Source organism: Phalacrocorax carbo, chromosome 2 (genome assembly GCF_963921805.1).
Source record: "Phalacrocorax carbo chromosome 2, bPhaCar2.1, whole genome shotgun sequence".
In the NCBI taxonomy this organism is placed as follows: Eukaryota; Metazoa; Chordata; class Aves; order Suliformes; family Phalacrocoracidae; genus Phalacrocorax; species Phalacrocorax carbo.
In genome coordinates, this window is record NC_087514.1 from 135914226 (window position 1) to 135933659 (window position 19434).

The window sequence follows — 19434 nt, forward strand, 5'->3', positions numbered from 1 at the left end:
GTACTACATATCTTGAGGGAAAACAGTATTTATTCAGTGTTTCTTACTTCATTGTTGGAGAAAATGCAAGTCATAAATTGTTGATATTTGTATGCGAAATATTAAAAATGTAGGTGCAAGAGGGAAAGTCTAATTAGACAAGGCAATGTGTTTTGTTTTGAGGCTTATTAGACTCAACAGCAGGTAGTAAGTCGAATTGCTTTGTGCGTACATATCATCCCTTCTAAAATAGCCCATACATTTCTTAAATATCATTTTCTCTGCCTTAATGCATACTATGCATTCCTCTGCATGTATGAATACTAAATGTTATATGCCATGAAAAGTAATTTGGGGGAAAGGGAGAAACTTGAATTACTAAGCTTACTCCCAGCATCCTAAATATTGGTGATTAAAGAATTTCTGAGAACTTTTATTCTAAATAAATAACTAGCTTTTCTAACTAACCATTGCCAGGAGCCTTGAAATGCTGCTTTAAAAATATCCTCTCAAGAGAAAGTTTATTTTGGGTATAAATATCCACTATACAAGTATGTGCATTATTTCATATTGGCCCATTTCTTCTTTTAAAGCAGCAGGACATAAATCAAATCGAAAAGTGTTTGGGGGATAACTGAGGTAGGTACATTTTCAAACTAGTTGGGAAAGTCTCTGTTCTTTATGGTCATGCTCAATTGCCAATTTTTAGTGTTCAACTCTGCAACACAGTCATACAGCGTGTGCGTGTGTGTATATATATGTCTAAGACGAGTTTTGTCAGTCAAGTCTGCAATGAGCTTCTCAATTTCTAAGGAGAACATTAAAATTTTTATACATTATTTACTTTGGTTTTTGAAATAGCAAGGATTAAAGTTCTCTGAAGTGTTGTTGAACATCAGAAAGGAATGAGAAAATGCTTTTGATTACTTCATGCGATTAAGTGTCTTAATATATCTGCACATGAGCAATAATTGAATCAAAGGAGTACAAATCCTGTTTCTTCTGTAGACCAGTGTGGTTCACAGTTTTGTATGTCATCTGGATTTTAAATGATCTTTTTCCAGAAGTTAGTTGTACATTTTAGACCAGCAGTGCTGCCAAATGAAGCACCTTTGACTGACATGTACTTCTGGTTGCTCATTCCTACCTCTGCCCCTTCTATTCCCTTTTGCTAGCATCAGCATTTATGTCACCCTGTGGTGAAGTGGCCCAGGAAGCATATCCAGCACCCCCCATCATATTAACCTGCATCAATTCTTACTGTGCAGAATCATGTACCAGAACAAGAAATGGGCTTAGAAAAAACCTTTCGAATTTGCAGGATAAGAAATACTCAAGTCTTTTGTAGTATTACTGAATTACCCGCTTTAAAACATATGTAGAATTGCAGCCTGAAACCAGAAGTTTTCGATTCTTAGGAGTAGCAATATGCAGAACTGTTTAGAATGGACTCAGTTCAAGTTGGTACAAGCAATTCACAACCCTGCGGAGCTAGCAGTGTCCTGACAGAACACAAAATACTTGTCTGCATGGATTTATCCATTAAAAGTATGTCCTGGTTTCCTGAAGTACTACTAGATACTTCATGGATGACTGTAGAAAATTATAATCTCATAAATTAGTGATTGCACCTCTTAGAAGAAAATTTGATACATACAGTTTCTCGTAAATTATATTTTCACTTCAAACTCATTAGGTACATTTTTTTCTCCACATCTGTTTGACTAAGGCTTTGGACAGATGTTTATTTACAGCATCGTCAGATGTGTTGCTTCTGATCCAGCTGCCCCCTCAGATCTGCCAACATAACTGCACATTTAATTGCTCCCTAACCTGGTCCTGCTAAGCGATCCAGCTAAAAGCAAAACCAAAAGCCCCCCAAGAACTATAAAAGAGGTGTTTAAGCTCAGCTGCATTCATTTTGACAGAGCCAGGTCAGGGAGCAGCTATGCATGCAATTATTCTGGCAGTCTGAGGGCTGGTAACCACCACACTTAAGGCAGTGATGAGCAGATGGGGCTAAACTGGAAAGGTAATCACCTAACCTGGTCAAATGGCAAGTAAAGCTGCTCGGCTGTGCTGTACCATGCCATGCTCCTAAACCAACCTAATTTCTGGCTATTGCACTTCTGTCCTTCCTGTACTCATTTATGTAGTCCTCCCTTTCTCTTGTGTTGGTTCAGGTGCTCATCTGATACTGTGCAGAGGTATTTCAGTCCACTATGGGGGCAAAAAGGTATTTGCTTAAGGCAGAGAGACAGGCAAGTGAGTGGGAATGTGGCAGTCAAGAGCTGTATTGACTTCGGCTCTACTGAACCTGCAGTCATGACCATGCCTGCAGCAGCTGGCTATGGCTATTTAAGACGCTACCTGTCAATAGATGTTTCTAGAAGTACAATTTTAACAGGTAAGAAGCCTGAAGAGACAGAATCTACTCACCTCCCCATTCCTCCCACCCTCCAAGTAGCACTGGGTAGTTACATATCTCATAAGAGCACACTCCTGGCTGCACTGTCCCTTATACACCAGTTAATTGTTCCCACATTTTGCCCAAGGTCACAGCCCTCACAGTTCCCTCAGAAGAACAGGTTTTGAAAGAACTCGCTAATCTTCTATAGGTAAAGTGGTCAGAGTAGGATAAACAGTTTCAATAAAGGAGTAGTCCTGTGCAGCAGGAGCTGGTAACATTTTAGCAGGCAGACCTGACTCTGGAAGGGGGTTTTGTAAATCAGTTAAGCTCCTGGCAGTCGCTGTCTATGTGTACAGTCTTTGTTTGGTCTAATTAGTTTTCTTTGATCTGCTTTGCCATCAATGAGTTGAGTGGAACTAAATCAGTAAATGTTAGGATAATTAATGCACACAAGAGTTTATCTTCTCACTGCATTAGTTTAACGCAGTTTTATAAATTTGGTGAAAATCATGCTGTGGCCTTGGCCAAATCCAGCTGTGCCCAGTAAAGATGCCAGCACTTTCTGCCTGCTGTCAGGTGCTCATCAGCTCCTCCCCACTCCCCTGTTAGGGTCTTCCCTTCTCTCCGTGGTGAGTCCTTCCCAGGCATATCAGCAGCATTACCTTCAGTGGTTTAAAATGTAGAATTTTGTTAACCTGGTTCATTTTGTTTGAAGCAGGCTGGAGAGCATCCATGTGGGCAGAGTTGCTGGCAGAGCACAGGAGTACCAATGAGCGGCTCTAGACAGCCTGCATGGAGTGTTACCTTTTGGTGATGACAGAGGAAAGCTCTGAGCCAGAGTTTAAAAGCCTGGAGTTTCTAATGAAATGACATATAAACAACTAACCATTACAAAGAAGGATTTGGGAGGGAGGCTTGGGAGATTCGGGAAGTTCTCAAACTAATTGACTGAACCAACTGGTAATCCCTACCTACCATAATGTTCTAGAGATTGCTATATTTCACACAAACCTGTCAGGGAGCCAATACTCTTCTAGGCTGTAACCTCTTACACAGACACAGCTGTTTCCATAATGCATATCTACATCCTTAGTATTGCATCATTCCATTTTCTGTACAGTGGGGCCAGTAAATGGCTCAGTGATTGCCCATTTTTGAATCTCAGAACCAAGCTGAGCACCTTCCATGTCTTCAGAAACAAAGTCAAGCTATTGGTATTTAGTCTCAGGTATTCTTGTGCTCTTCTGTGAAAGTCCAGACTGTGAACTAAATTTACCCGTATTGGAAATACGTTATTAATTAAGTTCAGTAGGCTCTGTAGCTCACAAAATATACCAATTTTTCAAACCCATTAAATGTTGTGTAGATTTTAATTCCGTGTTTCTGTATTTTTCTTTAAGATAAATTGTGTCAGTTTGCAGGCATTTTGAAAAAACTCTAAGGAACTGCTTCTGTGCAGAGTAGCCTTCTGACTGAAGCACTTCTCTGCTAAAAGATGCATTAAGCTTAAATCAGGATTCCACTAGATGGAGCACAGGGGTAGCATTTTTAGAGCTGGCCAACCTAGTTTCCTGGGTCAACACCTAGAAGTTCTGGAAATTGGGGAAAAATGTCTTTTAATGATTCTGTAAATGAGCGTTACAGATCTGAAAAAACTAGACTTTCACCACCGAGTATGTGACGGACAAAAACAAACTGTCATTTTAAAAGTTCAGACGTATGACCAAAGCAGTTCAACAGAAATTGTCCTGTAAATATTTTTCCTCATTTCATCATTTGATGTGCTATAGTGTCTCACTGAAGTTATTTCACTCTATTTTTCTAGACCATAGGAATAGACATCTGTAACCAGTTCCTTTGTTCTAGATAAATTCAGAAGTAATCTGAGTTGAATAGAATACCCTCTTCTCTTTCCTCATTCCTTCTGTTTATATGTGACCTTTGAGAGTATTACTGGCTTGTTCCTAATCTAACTTATACTGTAATGCAAATTTGCTGACTCCAGTGGAACAACCAAGCAGGAGAGATCAAAATCAGAACCTCTGTTGGAAAAAGGTACTAAGTAAGTATTTGTATTACATTTATGTGGTGCTATTTATACAAATATTGAAAAATGGGGTCTGTTGCCTCACAGAAAACGACATTCTGCAGTCTCCCAGCATTGTGTGTCCTGAATTTACTGGAACAGAGTTTACTGGCCACTGTGCTGGGCAGGTGTAAATAAGTCTAAAGAAATATAACTTCCATTCTCATAAAGGATCGAGGGTAAGCTACAATGCCAAAAGCTCAGCTATACTGAGGTTTTAAAATGATGATTTGTAATCTTTGAAAGATCACAAGTAATTAAAATTACCAGAAGACCCTGAATAAACTTAGGGCAATATCTGTTAGTACTATGGGTTACATCACTACAGGCAGTGGAACTTCTCATGAAAATATTTAAGTTGTGCTGGATTTTTAATTGATTCCTTATTTATGTATGAAAGAGCAAAGATAAACAAGCGACTTGAATTATATAGGCAGGACTTGGACTTAATAAAAGCGTAACACTGACTTTTGTTCTTTTTCTTCCAAAACCTGTTGTTTCATATTTTATCCTACCCACTGCAAATTAATATTAGTGTCTTAAATTAGAGGATAAAAAGTGAAGTGCAACAGGAATAGGTTTGATGAAGAAAAGGTCAGCTCTGTCAGACAAAACATTATGCAATACTGCTTATAATACAGCTGGTAGGGATACCAAACTCTCCTCCATTTTACTTCACTTTGCATTTGATAGTTTTTTTTTTCTCCTGGAGGAAAACTGGGGATTTCCATTATTTAGGCTAAAATGCTAGAGAAGAAAGCCATACTGAGGAAGAGGAGAGGCTTTGATTCAGCTTTTGTGTCTGGTGGGAACATTTTCTCAAAATGTAGGTGCTATTTCCTGTAATCAAGGGCTTTCCAGAGCCTGATAATAATTTCCCAGCTGTATCATTTTGGTGAATTATATTTTAGCCTTGGGTTATTTAATGACTGGTTTTGCATATTAAGAATGGGAGAGGATCATATTCATCTTGATGATAGAAAACAGGGAATAGAACTCCCACAGCTCCCTCTCCCTTTTCCTCCACCTTGTGGAAAGTTTGGCTTTGTGCTAAAGCGTGAAAAAAGTCTTGACTGCAGTATGTCAGGCATATTTCAGCTCGATTTGTGTCAACCCTAATAAGTCAGCTGACAAGGTAATAAATTGGGTGTCTGTTCAAGACCTGGCACCTGTACAGGAAATAAAAGGGGATTTCAGTTGCAGGAGGTTTGCTTTGTTTTGCAAATGGACCTTTTCTCAAGGCTCCTCTACTTCCTACCCCCTTCTCCTCTTTACTGAAATCATGTTATCAAAATGTTTATTTCAATTGTGACTGGAGCCAGTTTTTCATCTGGAAAAGAAAGCTCTGTGAGGATCTTTGGAAATGGAAATCCTTATACTTTCCACTCTGAAACAAAGGCTTACAGAGCATTTAATTATTCATGTATCCTGCTGTTACATATATGGTCTGAATAATTTCAAATTATTGAGGAGAAACTGCCTTTGTTTGACATTTTGAAACTTTACATTCATGTAGTTTGAATCAGGCTAGGAAAATAGAATTTATTTAACCCAGGGAAACTGTATTAGTAATAACTCACTATTTTTAATGATAATATGACTTAGTGACCAGGGTGTCTTCACATGTTTCCCTCTGTGTCTGACCTTCAAGGATGCAAGTCTGTCAAAGCCCTCCCCTGAGAGCCGGGCTCTTCTAGGTCCAGCTGTAGAGCTGTGTTCTTACCAGGTCGGTTCCCAGTATGACATGAGGTGGTGGCTGCAATAGTGGTGACAGTCAAGGTGGTTTCCTTGGGGTCGTCACTTTCGATACATGGATCAGAAGAGAGACAACAGCTACTGTCTCTGACCCTTTCCCCTTTTGGTGACTGTCCTGGGCACTACGGAAGAGGCTTCCTAAAACTTTGGTTTCAGGCTCCAAGGCTGATCTGTGAGTTGGAGGAAGCAAAGCAGGACCTTGTACTCTTTGAAAAGAGGCAGCTGCATTTTCTTCGAGTTGAATTTCCTCCACCTTTTCCCTGCTGCATTACCCCATAGGGATCTACCGTGAGTAGATGTTCATGTCCACATGGAGAGTTCATCTCCCAGAATTTCCTTCTTGGACATTTTCAGTTAGAGGATGTGATAATCTGACCCAGTGGAAGGAGAAGGGGGAAAATGGTTTATTAAAACAAATATTATCACCTTTGAGAAAAGTATGTATGAACCTTAGAAACAAGGAGACGAGAACCCTCTCTCAAAATCAAAACAGTTGCCTAAGTGCATACTTTGCACATAATAAGAAAATTTTCAGCAGAAATGTTCAAAATCCAAGAAGATAAATCTATGCAATGCATATAATAAGGTTTTTTATATAGTCTGTCTGTTCTAGGATTTATTATTCTTTATGCAGAGGATTTGACTAGATGACAAAAGTCTTACCTATTCTTTTCTGTCATATTTATAGTTAAAAACTAACATTTAAATGAGGAAAAAGTTTTCTTAAGTTCTCTTCAGTATTTTCAAGAAGTAAAAATGGAACTTAAGGGAGAAAAAAAGGAGCAATATAAACCATTAAAACTCCAAGTGAACTTTCAGAATCATAACCGAATGAAAGCTCTGGACTTTCCTATCTATCACACTGTAAATTTTGTAAAAATTCTTAGCTAAGCAACTCTTCTTTCACTAGCATTGCATAGTGATATGATGGATTACTTTAAATTAATTACAGTAATCAGCTGGTGTTATGTGCTGTATAGTTGTGATTCAAGCATGAAGGAAAGAATAAGCAAATTCTGAATTGTACAGCAAATTACACATATAAAAAATGTGTTGCAGGGTTAGCTCAAGTTTTACACCTTGGCCTCAGCCTGTGGAAAAAAAAAAAACAGACTCAAGGGTGAAATACTGAAAGGTGATCAAAAATGGAGGAAACGTACCACTTCACATATCTTTGGATGTACTGCAAAGGCATTATATGTTAATAAAAGCAAAAGAACAAAGTAAGAAAACAGTACCTAATAATAAGTGATATTCTATGTTGCAAGAGGTGTTTTAAATTTCCTGGTCATTGAAAAGATGTTAAGAAATGCCCATTTCTTTGTGTTTGAATAATATCAGCTCCCTTCTGACCTGTTGTGAAAGGGATTGAGAATTTATACTGAACTTTACAGATGCCTCATGAGGTGAATTGCAAAAATCTGGTTGGACACATATAATCTTCTTTAAAAATATTTATAGAACACAGCTCTTATGAAAATTAAACATGTTCCAGGTGTGTATGGTCCAACTGTTGGGGATAGCTACGTTGTTTTTGAAGTGGTAGATACACCTGTCATTGCTAGTCAAGAGTAATTCTTCATCTGCCAGCTGCTGAAATGAAATTTCATGGGTTTTGTTGTGTTTTGGTTTTGTTCAAGAGAAAAATTGGGATGATTGTAGTAAAGGTAGGAATGACTTGCAGGTAAGATGTATCAGCTGGCTGTGGAAAAGCTATTAGTTCTCTTCTTCCTGAGCAACAATTTCTGATACAGCTTCAGCTTCTCAGGATAAAGTGGTGGATGTGGTACTATTATGCTTGCAGGTTACTATTGGGAGCTTGGGATTTTCACTGACTTTGTTCCTTGTTAATAGATAAACTAGCAGCACAGAAGCTCAAGATGTTTCCTCCTAGCCTTATTCAAAACACTGTTATGGGAAGAAGTGCTAATGCCAGAAGTATAAAAGTTCTGAATGGATATCTCTGCAGAAATATGGAGGCAACCCCAAAGCTCAGTCATAGCATGGGGGATGGTTCACAATCTGAAACAGCCATGTTTTGTGAGGTTCCCTTGTGTTTCAGTGCAGCTACCCAAAAGGACAGGGCATGGCCAGACTGTTCTCAGGGATGTTTCCCAGGTGTGTGAAACACGGCTTTAGAGAGGAGGAGTACATGTCATTTTTTTAGTTTTGCAGATTGAGGTATTTTTGGGGCCATGCTGTAAACTAAATCACTGAAATAATAAAAAAATAATCTAGCTGAGAAAAAGGAAAAAAATAAGGCAGGTTTTGAGAAGTACTGGGTTTTGAGAGAAGAGGCACTGAGACAAGAATGAGCAGACATGGACAGAGACACATGGAGACTTAGCTGTCTTCAATGTAAGGTGGAATTCCAGGTGAGACTAAAGTGACAGTCTTTCAGCTGAGGTTTTGCAAGGCTGTGGCGCCTATGTGCAGTTTGCTACCACCTCTATTCAAGTAGTGTCTTGCAGGTATACCATGTGCAATCTCCATTTGAAGTTCCCTGAATTTGAATCCCTCTGTCTTCCTCCAACCATGAATTTGGTTTATATATTTCTAAAATCTTCCACAACTTTGCGTAAAGGTGTTGTTGTACTGATTGTTCTGCCACCCCCCCCAAAAAAAAAGATACCAGCAGCAAAACATCTGAGAACTGGATTAGTTTCTCCTGTCTGTAGAGGTGGTGTTAATGATAACCTTATTTCTGACTCTTAGGCCTTAAACTGAGGTGCATTTAAGCTATCAATATATTTAAAAAAAGGTTATGTGTGAATTAGTATCTTTTCCCTACATTTTTCTGCTTGCTGCTTTTCAGAGGCTGCCCAGTTCAGTTCACCAAGTCCCACAAACATTTTCAGCAGCATAGTGAAAGGGGGTAAGAGGAGGGGATGTGAGGAAGCTGTTGCTAATCATGCTGTGGACTACTCTCTTCTACAAAAATGTGTTTAACTATGCAGCTAAGGTGCCATTTCACAGCTACCTAAGCCAATTGTCACCTGGGCCACCCCAGTGCCCCCAGCTGCTCATCTTTCTCATGCTGGTGTTAACACTTCCTAATCTGTCCAAAACCTCACCCAGCAAAACTAAAGCAGTTTGTCTGGGGACAGCTCAGCCTCTGAATCAGTGAAATGAGGTGGGAGGTAGTGGGGCACTGAGGGGAGGGTGTGACTGGCAACCTAAATGTGCATTAACCTAAACAGCTGTGCAAAGCTACTGCTAGATCTGGCCTACCCATCCCAGAGCTACTTTCTTTCTCTTTCTCCTGGTCTCAGTACTGATCTGCTTTGGGTCAGGGGTAGCTGCTCACTCCCTGTAGTCCAGGAACTTGGCAGCAATAAAAGCTGCTCTCTGCTGGCTTTCCAGCCTTTGCAAATCTGTGATTTTTTTCTCCCCCTTTCAGGCAATCCTGCCATTTCTCTCTACCAGTTGCCCTTTCCCTTCTTTTCAAAGGCACTGGGCTTTGTGTCCTCCTGCTGGATTTATCCTCTTTTAAAGTGAAGTTAAGTGGTATGCTGAGCAGATCGAATATCTCACTGCTCCCAAAAGTCCTGTTGCCTTCTGGGCCCTTCCTTACATTGGAAATAGTCAAGGTATTTTAATGTCATATGTTAGAGTTTGAGCATAACTGCTGCTGTACTTCAGTCACCTGTGAGTTAGCAAGGGTGGGTTTCCTCCAGACTTGGGAGAGCAGGAGCATCGTAGCACCTGCACAGCACAGGAGTGCTTCAGCCTTTGAGCATGCCTAATGCCACAACACAGGTAGTGAGTGGGTGAGGGCTGATTTTAAAAATCTCATAGACCTTAAACAAAGGTTCCACTGAAGTCAATAATAGTATTACTTGACAAAGATTGCAAGAACTTGGAGACTGGCCTTATGTGTTGCAAAAAGACTCCCATCTGATAAATAGTGTGTATATATATATAGTAAAAAGGTTCTGTAATTAAAGTTGACAAAATTATTGATAAATTTTTTCAATGTCTATTTTAGTGTTTTATTCAGAAGTGTCGACTTGATTAGTTATATCTACGTATGGAATAACTACAGACTCTTTGAACTGCCCTGGGACTCGCCATGGACGTGGTATTTAACACTCCTGGGAGTAGACTTTGTATACTACTTCTTTCATCGCATAAGCCACGGTAAGAGTTAACGAGTTTTTCATGTATTACAATGCAACATATATTAATTTTTATTAATAAAATAAGGTATTTGGTTTTGGTTTTATATTTAATCTACTGTAAGCATATGTAGTTGCTCTTCTTACCAAGGATTAGCAAAGATTCATTTTACTTTGAGCATGGGAAACAGTTTATACAACATACTCTGTATAATAAATGTGATTTTGTGAAAAGAGGGAGTATAACTTTAAAAGCAGTATCACAGTGAAAATGAAGTATGGTAGGAAAAAATTAGGCAGTGCATTAAAATTTAGGGTTAGTATCTCTGTATGTCCGTATGAAAGACATGGAACAGTAGATAACTATTTCAGAAGAACCTCGTGGATGTACAAAATGGAGGGCAGTAAAAAGCAAGGTGACCAAAATAATGACAGGACAGCTGGCTCACTTAATCCATTTCTGTGTGTTTTAAAAAATATTGTTTAATTGGTAAATGAATAAAAATATTTCTATACTTTATATATAAATGGATATAAATAAGATATTTTATAAATCCTGTCTGCAACTAACACCTGACCACATATATGCGAGCCTTGCCTTGTGGTTTTTTTTTTAAGTACATTTTTGACCCTACTTGCTTTTATACATGGAAGAGAAAAGGCACAGTTTAGAAAGGATTTAACTTTTATTTATTGTAACAATGGAGGCCATGTAAATCATGCCAGTCATTTCTGTACCTATATATTGTGAATATGTAATAATACCGGTCTCTATGTATCTGTCTCATTACATATTGCTGTTCTGTACTGACAACATATTTTTGCTCTAGCCTTTTATATCCTATCTGAAAATGCAATAACACTTTCTAGCCGTCCTAATTTTGGGCCTGATCTAAAGTCCGTAGCAATGAAAAAGAATCTTGTTTTTTAAGAGACTTTGGACTGGGCTTCTCAAGGCAGAGCGCCCACAGCTCGCAAAAGCTGCGGGATCTAGTAACGATAGTTTATGTAATGCGCTTTCGGAAAGGAAAAATGTTTTGATGCCAATAGGTCAGCGGAATATATGGAAGTAGGTAAGAAAGGAGCCCGGGCTGCTGCGGGGAGTGGGAGGGAGGAAGGGTCCCTTCTGGGTGGGGATGGCAGGCGGGCGGGGGCGAGAACAATGCAGGGTGGGTGCAGGGGGACAACAATGGTGTGGGGGGCTGGGGCTGGCGGGGGGGGGGACAGGGCAGGAGGTGAGGAAGCGGGGGGAGCTGGAACAATGTGGTGGGGGGGACATCGCGGCCGGGAGCTGGGAGCCCTGTGTGGGTGTACGCGAGACTGGGAATACGCTTCACAAACAATGACATTAACAGTGCTGGCAGGGCTACAGTCTCAGGCTGAGAACTGGACCAGAGCGGGAGGCTATTCCTGCATTTTAAAATAAAAATAATTACCTTCAAGTGTTAGAAAATCACGAGCCTGGCTGTTCTTTACTGGAGTCAGTGGTAAAATTCCCACTGGCAGAGAAGGGAGCAGGGTCAGCTCCACGCTCTCTGAAGCAATTGCACATATTTCTGTTCCTGCAGCAACTTCGCATTTACTCTCATCTGTTTTTCTATATTTTGAGAGGATTGCACACTTTGAGATTAATCTCTCTAGCAGTTTTAGAATTAAAATCCAAACCAATTCTGTCCATATGTAATGGAGTTGAGGAAACAGCGTAACAAAATGCTTCTCTTAAGAAGGTCAGCGCTGAACTGTTCTATAAATGTTAATTTACTCTTCTTCAGGTTATGGAAGTGTCACTTGCTTCCCTGCTACTCAGCAGGGAACTGATGCAATGTTATAGAAAATCACTCTAAATGGAGATTTTAGTTTAACCAACACTCTCTTCTCTGGTCAAGCAATGATGAAATCCGTAGCACAGCAACACAGCTGTGAAAGTCGGCTGCTTCAGAAGCGGCTAAGGAAATTTAAGTGTAGGAGATACTTTTAAAAATAAAATGTAAACTCCTGAAAAATAGCTTTGCACTTTGAGAAGTCAGGGCACTGCAACAGTCTCTGGTGCAAGAGGACAAAACACACCCTTGTGCTAGAAAGTGACAGGGCCTGGTGATTCAGGCTTGTATTCTAGAGCAAAGTTAAAAATTAATAGCACATGCATATCCCAGGAAATTCAAGCTGTGTGGGCTCATGTGCGGGGATGTAAATAATAGCACTAATTGTTTCAAACTGGAAAACTAAAATTCAGATATATTTTGCAATTGTTTCTTAATACTCCCCATAATTTTGATACAAAGAATTATCATCATCACATAACTTTTCCTGTCTCCAAGCAATAATTCGATAACTCAAACCCCTGGCTGTTTACTACCTTATTTCATGTTGTTCATGCAAGATTTGGATTGTCCATTCTGCTGTTTGAATAAATAGTCTGAATCATTACAGATTTTCAAGTTTCTTCTGAGCAGAAACTCTACTATACAATATCAACTTTTTACCCAGCACTTGGGAAGCTATTTTTTCCTCTTCACTATATGTGTGTAATAGCTATTATCATAAACTGAAGTTATATAGCAACAAGAGGAAGTATTTTTAGGTGTGATCTCATTTTGCAAAGGATAAAGTTATTCTAAGTATGTGCTTGTATTTTCCATTGTTTGCAGTAGCCACTAAAAAGTTAGAAAATAAAATGTTTCACCACTTATTCCAGCATTCTTCTGGGCCTGATCCAGAAGCCATGGCAGTCAATGGGAGTACTTAGTTAACCACTGCTTTTTCTCCTGGAGTTTTAATGAATTTATAAAGCAATGTAACTTTTCCCTTTATTTCAGTAAAAAACACCCGTTATGGGCATACTACTAAGGAAAGTAAGCTGTAAAATCGCAGGTTTTATTTTAATTTTTTTTCAGGGAAGGATATGTGTGGGTTTGAGGGATTTTTACCAGATATTTTAATCTAGCATATATGGGTTATTCCTCAAGTTTCTTCTCCAGGTGCAGAGTCCTTGCGGAGTTACTCCTGCTAGAAAGGGGAATTTGGTGGTCCCAGAGCTGTGCCGAGCCCTAGTCGTAGTGCAGCACACCCCTCCCTGCGCCCTGGCCTTGCGGATATTCCTGTTGCAGACATATGACAACGGCAGTAAGGAATTTGGAGGCTCTGTAAACTAATTTCTTCAGCAGCCACACCTTTAATCAGGGGAGGAAATCTAGAGACTTCCAGATCCATGCAAAAACAAGAGAGACGCACTTGTGCAGAGCCCAGGTCCTGGCTGTGGGGCAATGGGGGCTTTCGTGGCCGGCTTGAGTGCAGGGGGCCCTGCTGAGCCCCAAGACACCCCTGGGCTGAGCAGGGCCCTTGGCAGCGGCTGCGCTCTCAACTTCACGACCCCACAGGGGCCAACAGGGAACAGTAAAACTCCAGTCCACTGTGGAAGGGAGTAGTTTTTAATCGGTGCTTCCCAGTGGATTGCGTCCTCCTGCAGACCAGTGTGGTTTTCTGTCAGCCAGGGGACCCTCCTCTCATCTTTCAGGCCCTGGAAGAAGCTGTCCAAGTCTGGCAGCCAGCAGGTTTAGAGAGCCTGTCTCTTTTTAACAGCAGCTTCCAACACCTCTTCTTTTGTTCTCCTTTACTGCTGGGGAATTTCCATTGCTTCAGTGTCCCTCCCCTCGGACAACCTGGGAGAAGCGAGTTTCCTTCAGTGGGGCCAACCTCCGCAGCAGCTGCATTGTTCTGCCAGGGCTGCGGCGGCCCGTGTCAGCTGCTTGCCCCCATTGTCCGCTGGCGGCTTCCAGCCGCCCTGTGGGATACGTGACACGGTCCCTGTCAGCGAAAGGCTGAGCCAATATGAGCTGATGGTTTAAGTTATGTGCAGAGTTTGTAAAATAGACCTCAACTGATAAGTATATCCTCAGCAGATTCCCCAGCTGCTACATAAAATTTTGAGTTAATGGTGTGTCTCTTAGTAATTCTGAGTTTATTTATAGTGGGTGAAAAATAAGCCTTTTACTACACCAGGCGTATTCTGGAGCAGTAGCCTCCGAGCTTCTCAGATTCTCCCATCCCACAGGACTGACCTTTTGGCTAAGGCCATCTTCTGCAGGGTCAGAGGACAAAGGAGAAACCCTGAAAACTCACTTCAGCTTTGTCCCTCAAAAGGCCATGCCTCAGATTTGTGGTGAAATGTCTCAGCTGAGGATGTTGAAGAGGTTTTCTTTCTAAGATTTCAAAGAATTGGAATCTTTGTGAGCTTTTCATCTCCTGTTTTGTGGAATTTGTAAAAAAGGGGGTTTCTCTTAGCCATGACTTACAGTGCTTATGCCTCTTCTCCCAGTAAGCATCTTTTTTTTTTTACAGTTTCATAGAACAATTTCCTCATCAGCAGAGCTGACTTCAGAAGGTTCTGGCCACTCTTTCCTACACCATGCTGCAGTTCACCACCCACTCTGTTCTGAAAAAAACCTCCTGCATGGAGGCTACGTGCATAGGATCACTGAAATAGTCCATGCTAAAAACCAGAGTTGTGTTGGACTTCTTTCTTAAACAATTCAACTCAGTTCAGTAGTCATGGGGTCAACTTAGCCATGGGACAGTACGTGTGGTCCTGTCCAGTGGTCAAGGACACAAACAACGTAAGCCAGGCTTGCTAGCACAGAATCTGTGGGATAACTGGAGACTTCTTAGGGAGCACAGAGGATTTTCTGGGTCAGTAGTATACAGGCAGGTAACACATTCTTTTATAAGGAACCAGAGTGGATAAACTGGGGCAGCTAGTATCTCAAGGTTCATGCCATTAAAATGTCTGGAACAGGCAACAGCAAAACCTAGGCCTATTCTTTCTGCTAATTACTTATGTAGTCTGCAAAAATAATCTTAATATGTTATCACTTTGGATACCAGTGCAGTGGTTCACTGTTGAATGAGGAGATGAGTTTGAACTTCTAAGCTTGTTAAAAGAAAAGACAGGAGGGCTCAAAGTCTCTTCACCATCTACGTTTACTACTCATTTTTGGAGGGTGTATTGGAATCATATGATTGTGCTATCTTTATTTATCTGACCCGTTCCTGCCTTTGAAGTGCTCCTTTCATCTGCATTTTATAATGTACTTGTCTGAAGTCAGTATATTAGAATGGGCTTGTTAAGTAGATTTTATATTAAGAAATGATAGTATATTGAAATAATTTTGGATTTAAAGGATTTCAGATTTATGGGAAATTCATTATAATAAAATGATGTCTGACTTTTGTTATTGGGAATGTGGTCAGAGGCACAAGGTTTTCTTTTCAGGAAAATTTGTATTCCCCTAGAAATACAGTAAATGGCAATGTTCTTTTACCTGCCAATGGTTCAATTTTTGGGGCAGGGGGAGAGGGTTTGGGGGGCGGGGGTTTTTTGGCTTGTCCTTGCATGTGGGAAAATGCCACTGTTTACCTGACCAGAAATTCAGTACCATATTGATTATCTAGCGTGAAACAAATTTAATTCCACCCCAGTGAAAGACAGAAAAATTTGGGAACTGTCAAGTGACTGAATGAAGCTCTGCTCTTTTTCTTGTCACAGCTTGTGTTGATTGCAAAGGGGATTGATACCCAGTGATTAAGAGAAAAATATTATCTTCTTGTGAATTTTAAAGAAAAACATTTTTTTGCCATTCTGTCAGTTGTTTTTTCTTATTTTTTAAACAGGCGTGGGAGAGCAGGATATTAAAATGCTGACTCTGCTTGCCTCACAAAAATAGCAAAAGCAATAGTTGGTTGTCATATTTTCTGTTCTATCTTCGGATTGATTCTAGGCTAATACCTGCAGACAGCATAACAGGAATTGAAAATAAATAGAGAGTTCATGTGATTATGATTCATTCCCTGCCTTCCAACTCCACTGTAAATAAACTACATCATTTATTATTTCTATACGCTTGTTTTTATAACTGTATCTCTCGCCTTTCTCCACTTTTCAGAAATGAGAGATACTCCTTTACAATGTGTCATCTAATTTTCCGAGTGAGCACTGAATTTGTAGAAGACCACGATCCATCTTAGCAAACAAAACTGTTGCCATTCCTTCTGATATTTAAATGTCTATTTTGGTTGAAAACATCACCTGAAAACTACCTCAGCTGCAATGAGGGTCCCTGGCATGGAGTGGTCTAAGGTCCCATAAAATTATAGGAGCCTGCCTGTATTATTTTCAGGTTGTTATTGTTCATAATAATTTCCTGTTGTTCGAAAGACTGTGATTTCTTGTATAGTGGCAGGAATAATGTCCTGATATAGGGTGAAGTTGACCTATTTAGTATGTTAAATTTATTGTGACACGTGCAGATATCACAAGCCCCTTCCCTTTTACTTGAGAAGCTGTGAGATAATAAGTGACTTTCTGAAAAATCTCTGTAACCTGAGGAGTTTAGAAGATGGGAATAAGAGGAAATCCACTAGAGAGTCTTTGCTTAATATTAATTTCTGAATATCCAGAAGAGGATTACAGGTGAATAGATTTTCTAAACGTGCTATGCCAGAGGTTGTTAAGAATGATGGTAATTACAAATCCACCGACAGGTTGGACAGCAGACAAAGTCATCAACCAAGGACTTTTGGCTCTTTAGAACAGCTGTAGGATGTGCCCTGGAGTAGGAATATGATGTAGTGGAGGGTAGGACATGGCTCATTGCTACAGGTGAGGAATTAAACTCCATGGGTTCAACATCTAGTCCAAGACATAACCTGCTTAACTTTGGGTGATAGAAGGGTATCAGGAGAAAAGTCATGAGCTTGATTCTTGTAGTTGTTCTGTAAATATCTAGTAATTGCTTTTCTTTGCCACAGGACACTGGGACAGATGGATCTCTATGGTTGTTATGAATTAGACCTTGATATGAGTATAAAAGCAATCTCTTTTTTTTTTTTTGATGATGATGCCAGAGACAATATATCTTTTAATATTAAATATAATGAAATACATATTCATGAAAGCGTTACCTGATGCTTTTATGACACAATTTTTTATACCAAAAATTCAGGTGGTAATTCCATCTCCACGCAGCACTGTTTATCTTTTCTCAGGCTCCCACCATCAAGAGATCTAGCACATTCCCTAGGACAAAATGAAAAGGAAACCATATTCCTCCATTTCATTTGCTAGTCATCTTTTCTTATGGTTGGGAAAGGGGCCAGCACAAGGTTAATACTCAAATCCCGCTTTGAGGATTTACATAATACATTGACCTTCTTGAGGCTTTCTATATAGGCATCGTTAACTAGAGGTACCTATGGGTGTACGGAGGGTAGAATCTCATCTTTTTCCTCCCTGCAGTGCCTGGGTTGTTCCTGAGTGCACAGACTTGGGAAAAAGCTCCAGATCTGCTTGCACAAAAGCAAGTTTGTAACATGCTTTTAAAGAAAAGCATTAGAAAATGTAAATTAAATATCCTTAAATATTCAAAACCATGGGGAAAATATCTGTTATTTTTAATCTAAATTTTTCTTTAAGGTGGTAAAACCTAAACTTCCTGAAGCTTGAGATGAATTCCTCAAGTCATTTGTGAAATGACTGTCTTCTGAAAACCTAAGGAAATGTACACAGTGTGTGGATTAAATGAGCGGTTGTAATGAAGAAACCGATACATTGCACACGTGGCTGTTGTGATTATGGTCATCCTCCTGACTATTAAACTAATCTGATAGAAGTGTCATTGTGCATGAACAACTTAAAACAGTATCTTATGGGATGAAATGGGAGAAGAAAGTTTGCTATAAATTAGCATGAGTTGTTCATTCAAAAAGACAGCTGTCTTCATACATTCATATCCTTGGCTAGTGCTGCCCTCTAGTCTGTGCATGTGCATTTTAATGAGGGGGAAAAAATAATCCTTTAGTCTGAGTGGAGACATGAGTATGAAAGCATCTAACTCACTGTGCAGAGAAACAGTTCATTTGACATACTTTTCCAAGTGTGCTGCTGAAAACCTATGAAATGGAGCATTACACTCGTACTTCTTAAGGTGTTACAGAACATACAGTAAAATATGAATTATCCAAGCTTTGAAGTGAACCTTGTTGCAGTTAGTGAGCGTGGGAGAGGAGAAACTAGTTCTTCTGAAGATTTTATTTTTATGGGGGTTTACCTGAAAAAAAGGATTGAAATGGTTCAATTATATGCACTATTTGACTTCCTAACTGTTGTAGAACCACCTTCAGTTTGGTAACTTCATAAGCTGAAGAGCGAGGCTGTATGTTTGGAAGTTCAACTACTTGTTCAAGGGAAGAATCCAGCTATGTCTGTCTTGTCTTCCTATTTGGTTTCTGTCTTAAATTTTGGATATGTATCTTAATCTAGAAACTTCTATTTCGAGTAAGTGAAAACCCACCTGAGAATATATATTCTTGTTTCCTTTGATCTAATTTTAAGCCATGTTACTTAGTTCATCTAAAGGCTTCTTACTAAATTAGTGAGAAATGTAAAAATGCTCACTAATACCTATTTCCTGAATAAGTTGCACACAAATCACTTGATCCAGGCTCATTTCAAACACATTTATTTCCTAAAGCAATTGTAATGACTTTGGAGATGCTAGCTCTCAGTTTTTGATACAGTAGCTTTGCACGCTGTCTTGCTAGAGGGCTTTGTCCTGGGCTGGAGGGATGCTCAAAGAGGGGCAAGGTTCATTTTTGTGTCCCTTCCATGGTTTGCCAGTCTGCTGAAATCAGCAGATCAGCAATAAAAGGTATTAAATGTAACAACAGTTTTTAATTTGTGATATAAAAATGTGATGGTAAGGAATTAGGTTTAAAGTGAAAGCACACGTCATATAATTCATCAAACCACAGTAGTGGTAACTATTTTTTGTCACTAGGTTTTCAAGTAGAAGCAGAGGCCTAGAGAAATAAAAGGCATTGTTAAAACAGATGGCCCATTGAGATGCTTGTGCTTTTTCTGTTACAAAAAAGTGTTGTTTTTATCCTGCTGTGCTAGTAAAAATTGCCTGGTCACTATTGCTCTGTTTGTCAGTCTGTATAGTTTCAGCATGAAGAAAGAAATGCACAGAATGTCATCTCTCTGCATCCCCACTCTGAAGCAGCACTTTAGCTAATAGGCACTATGAAGGCCT

The 19434-nt window shown here is 39.7% G+C and overlaps 1 protein-coding gene across 3 annotated transcripts in view; it reads left to right on the forward strand.

The window, feature by feature from the left end:
* Positions 1 to 19434, forward strand: part of AGMO (alkylglycerol monooxygenase) — a 193762-nt gene that overhangs the window by 9995 nt on the left and 164333 nt on the right. For all 3 annotated transcript variants that reach the window (XM_064444508.1, XM_064444506.1, XM_064444507.1), the window contains exon 3: positions 10219 to 10370. In XM_064444508.1, the coding sequence (XP_064300578.1) occupies positions 10219 to 10370 (152 nt within the window). The remainder of the gene's footprint in view (positions 1 to 10218; positions 10371 to 19434) is intronic.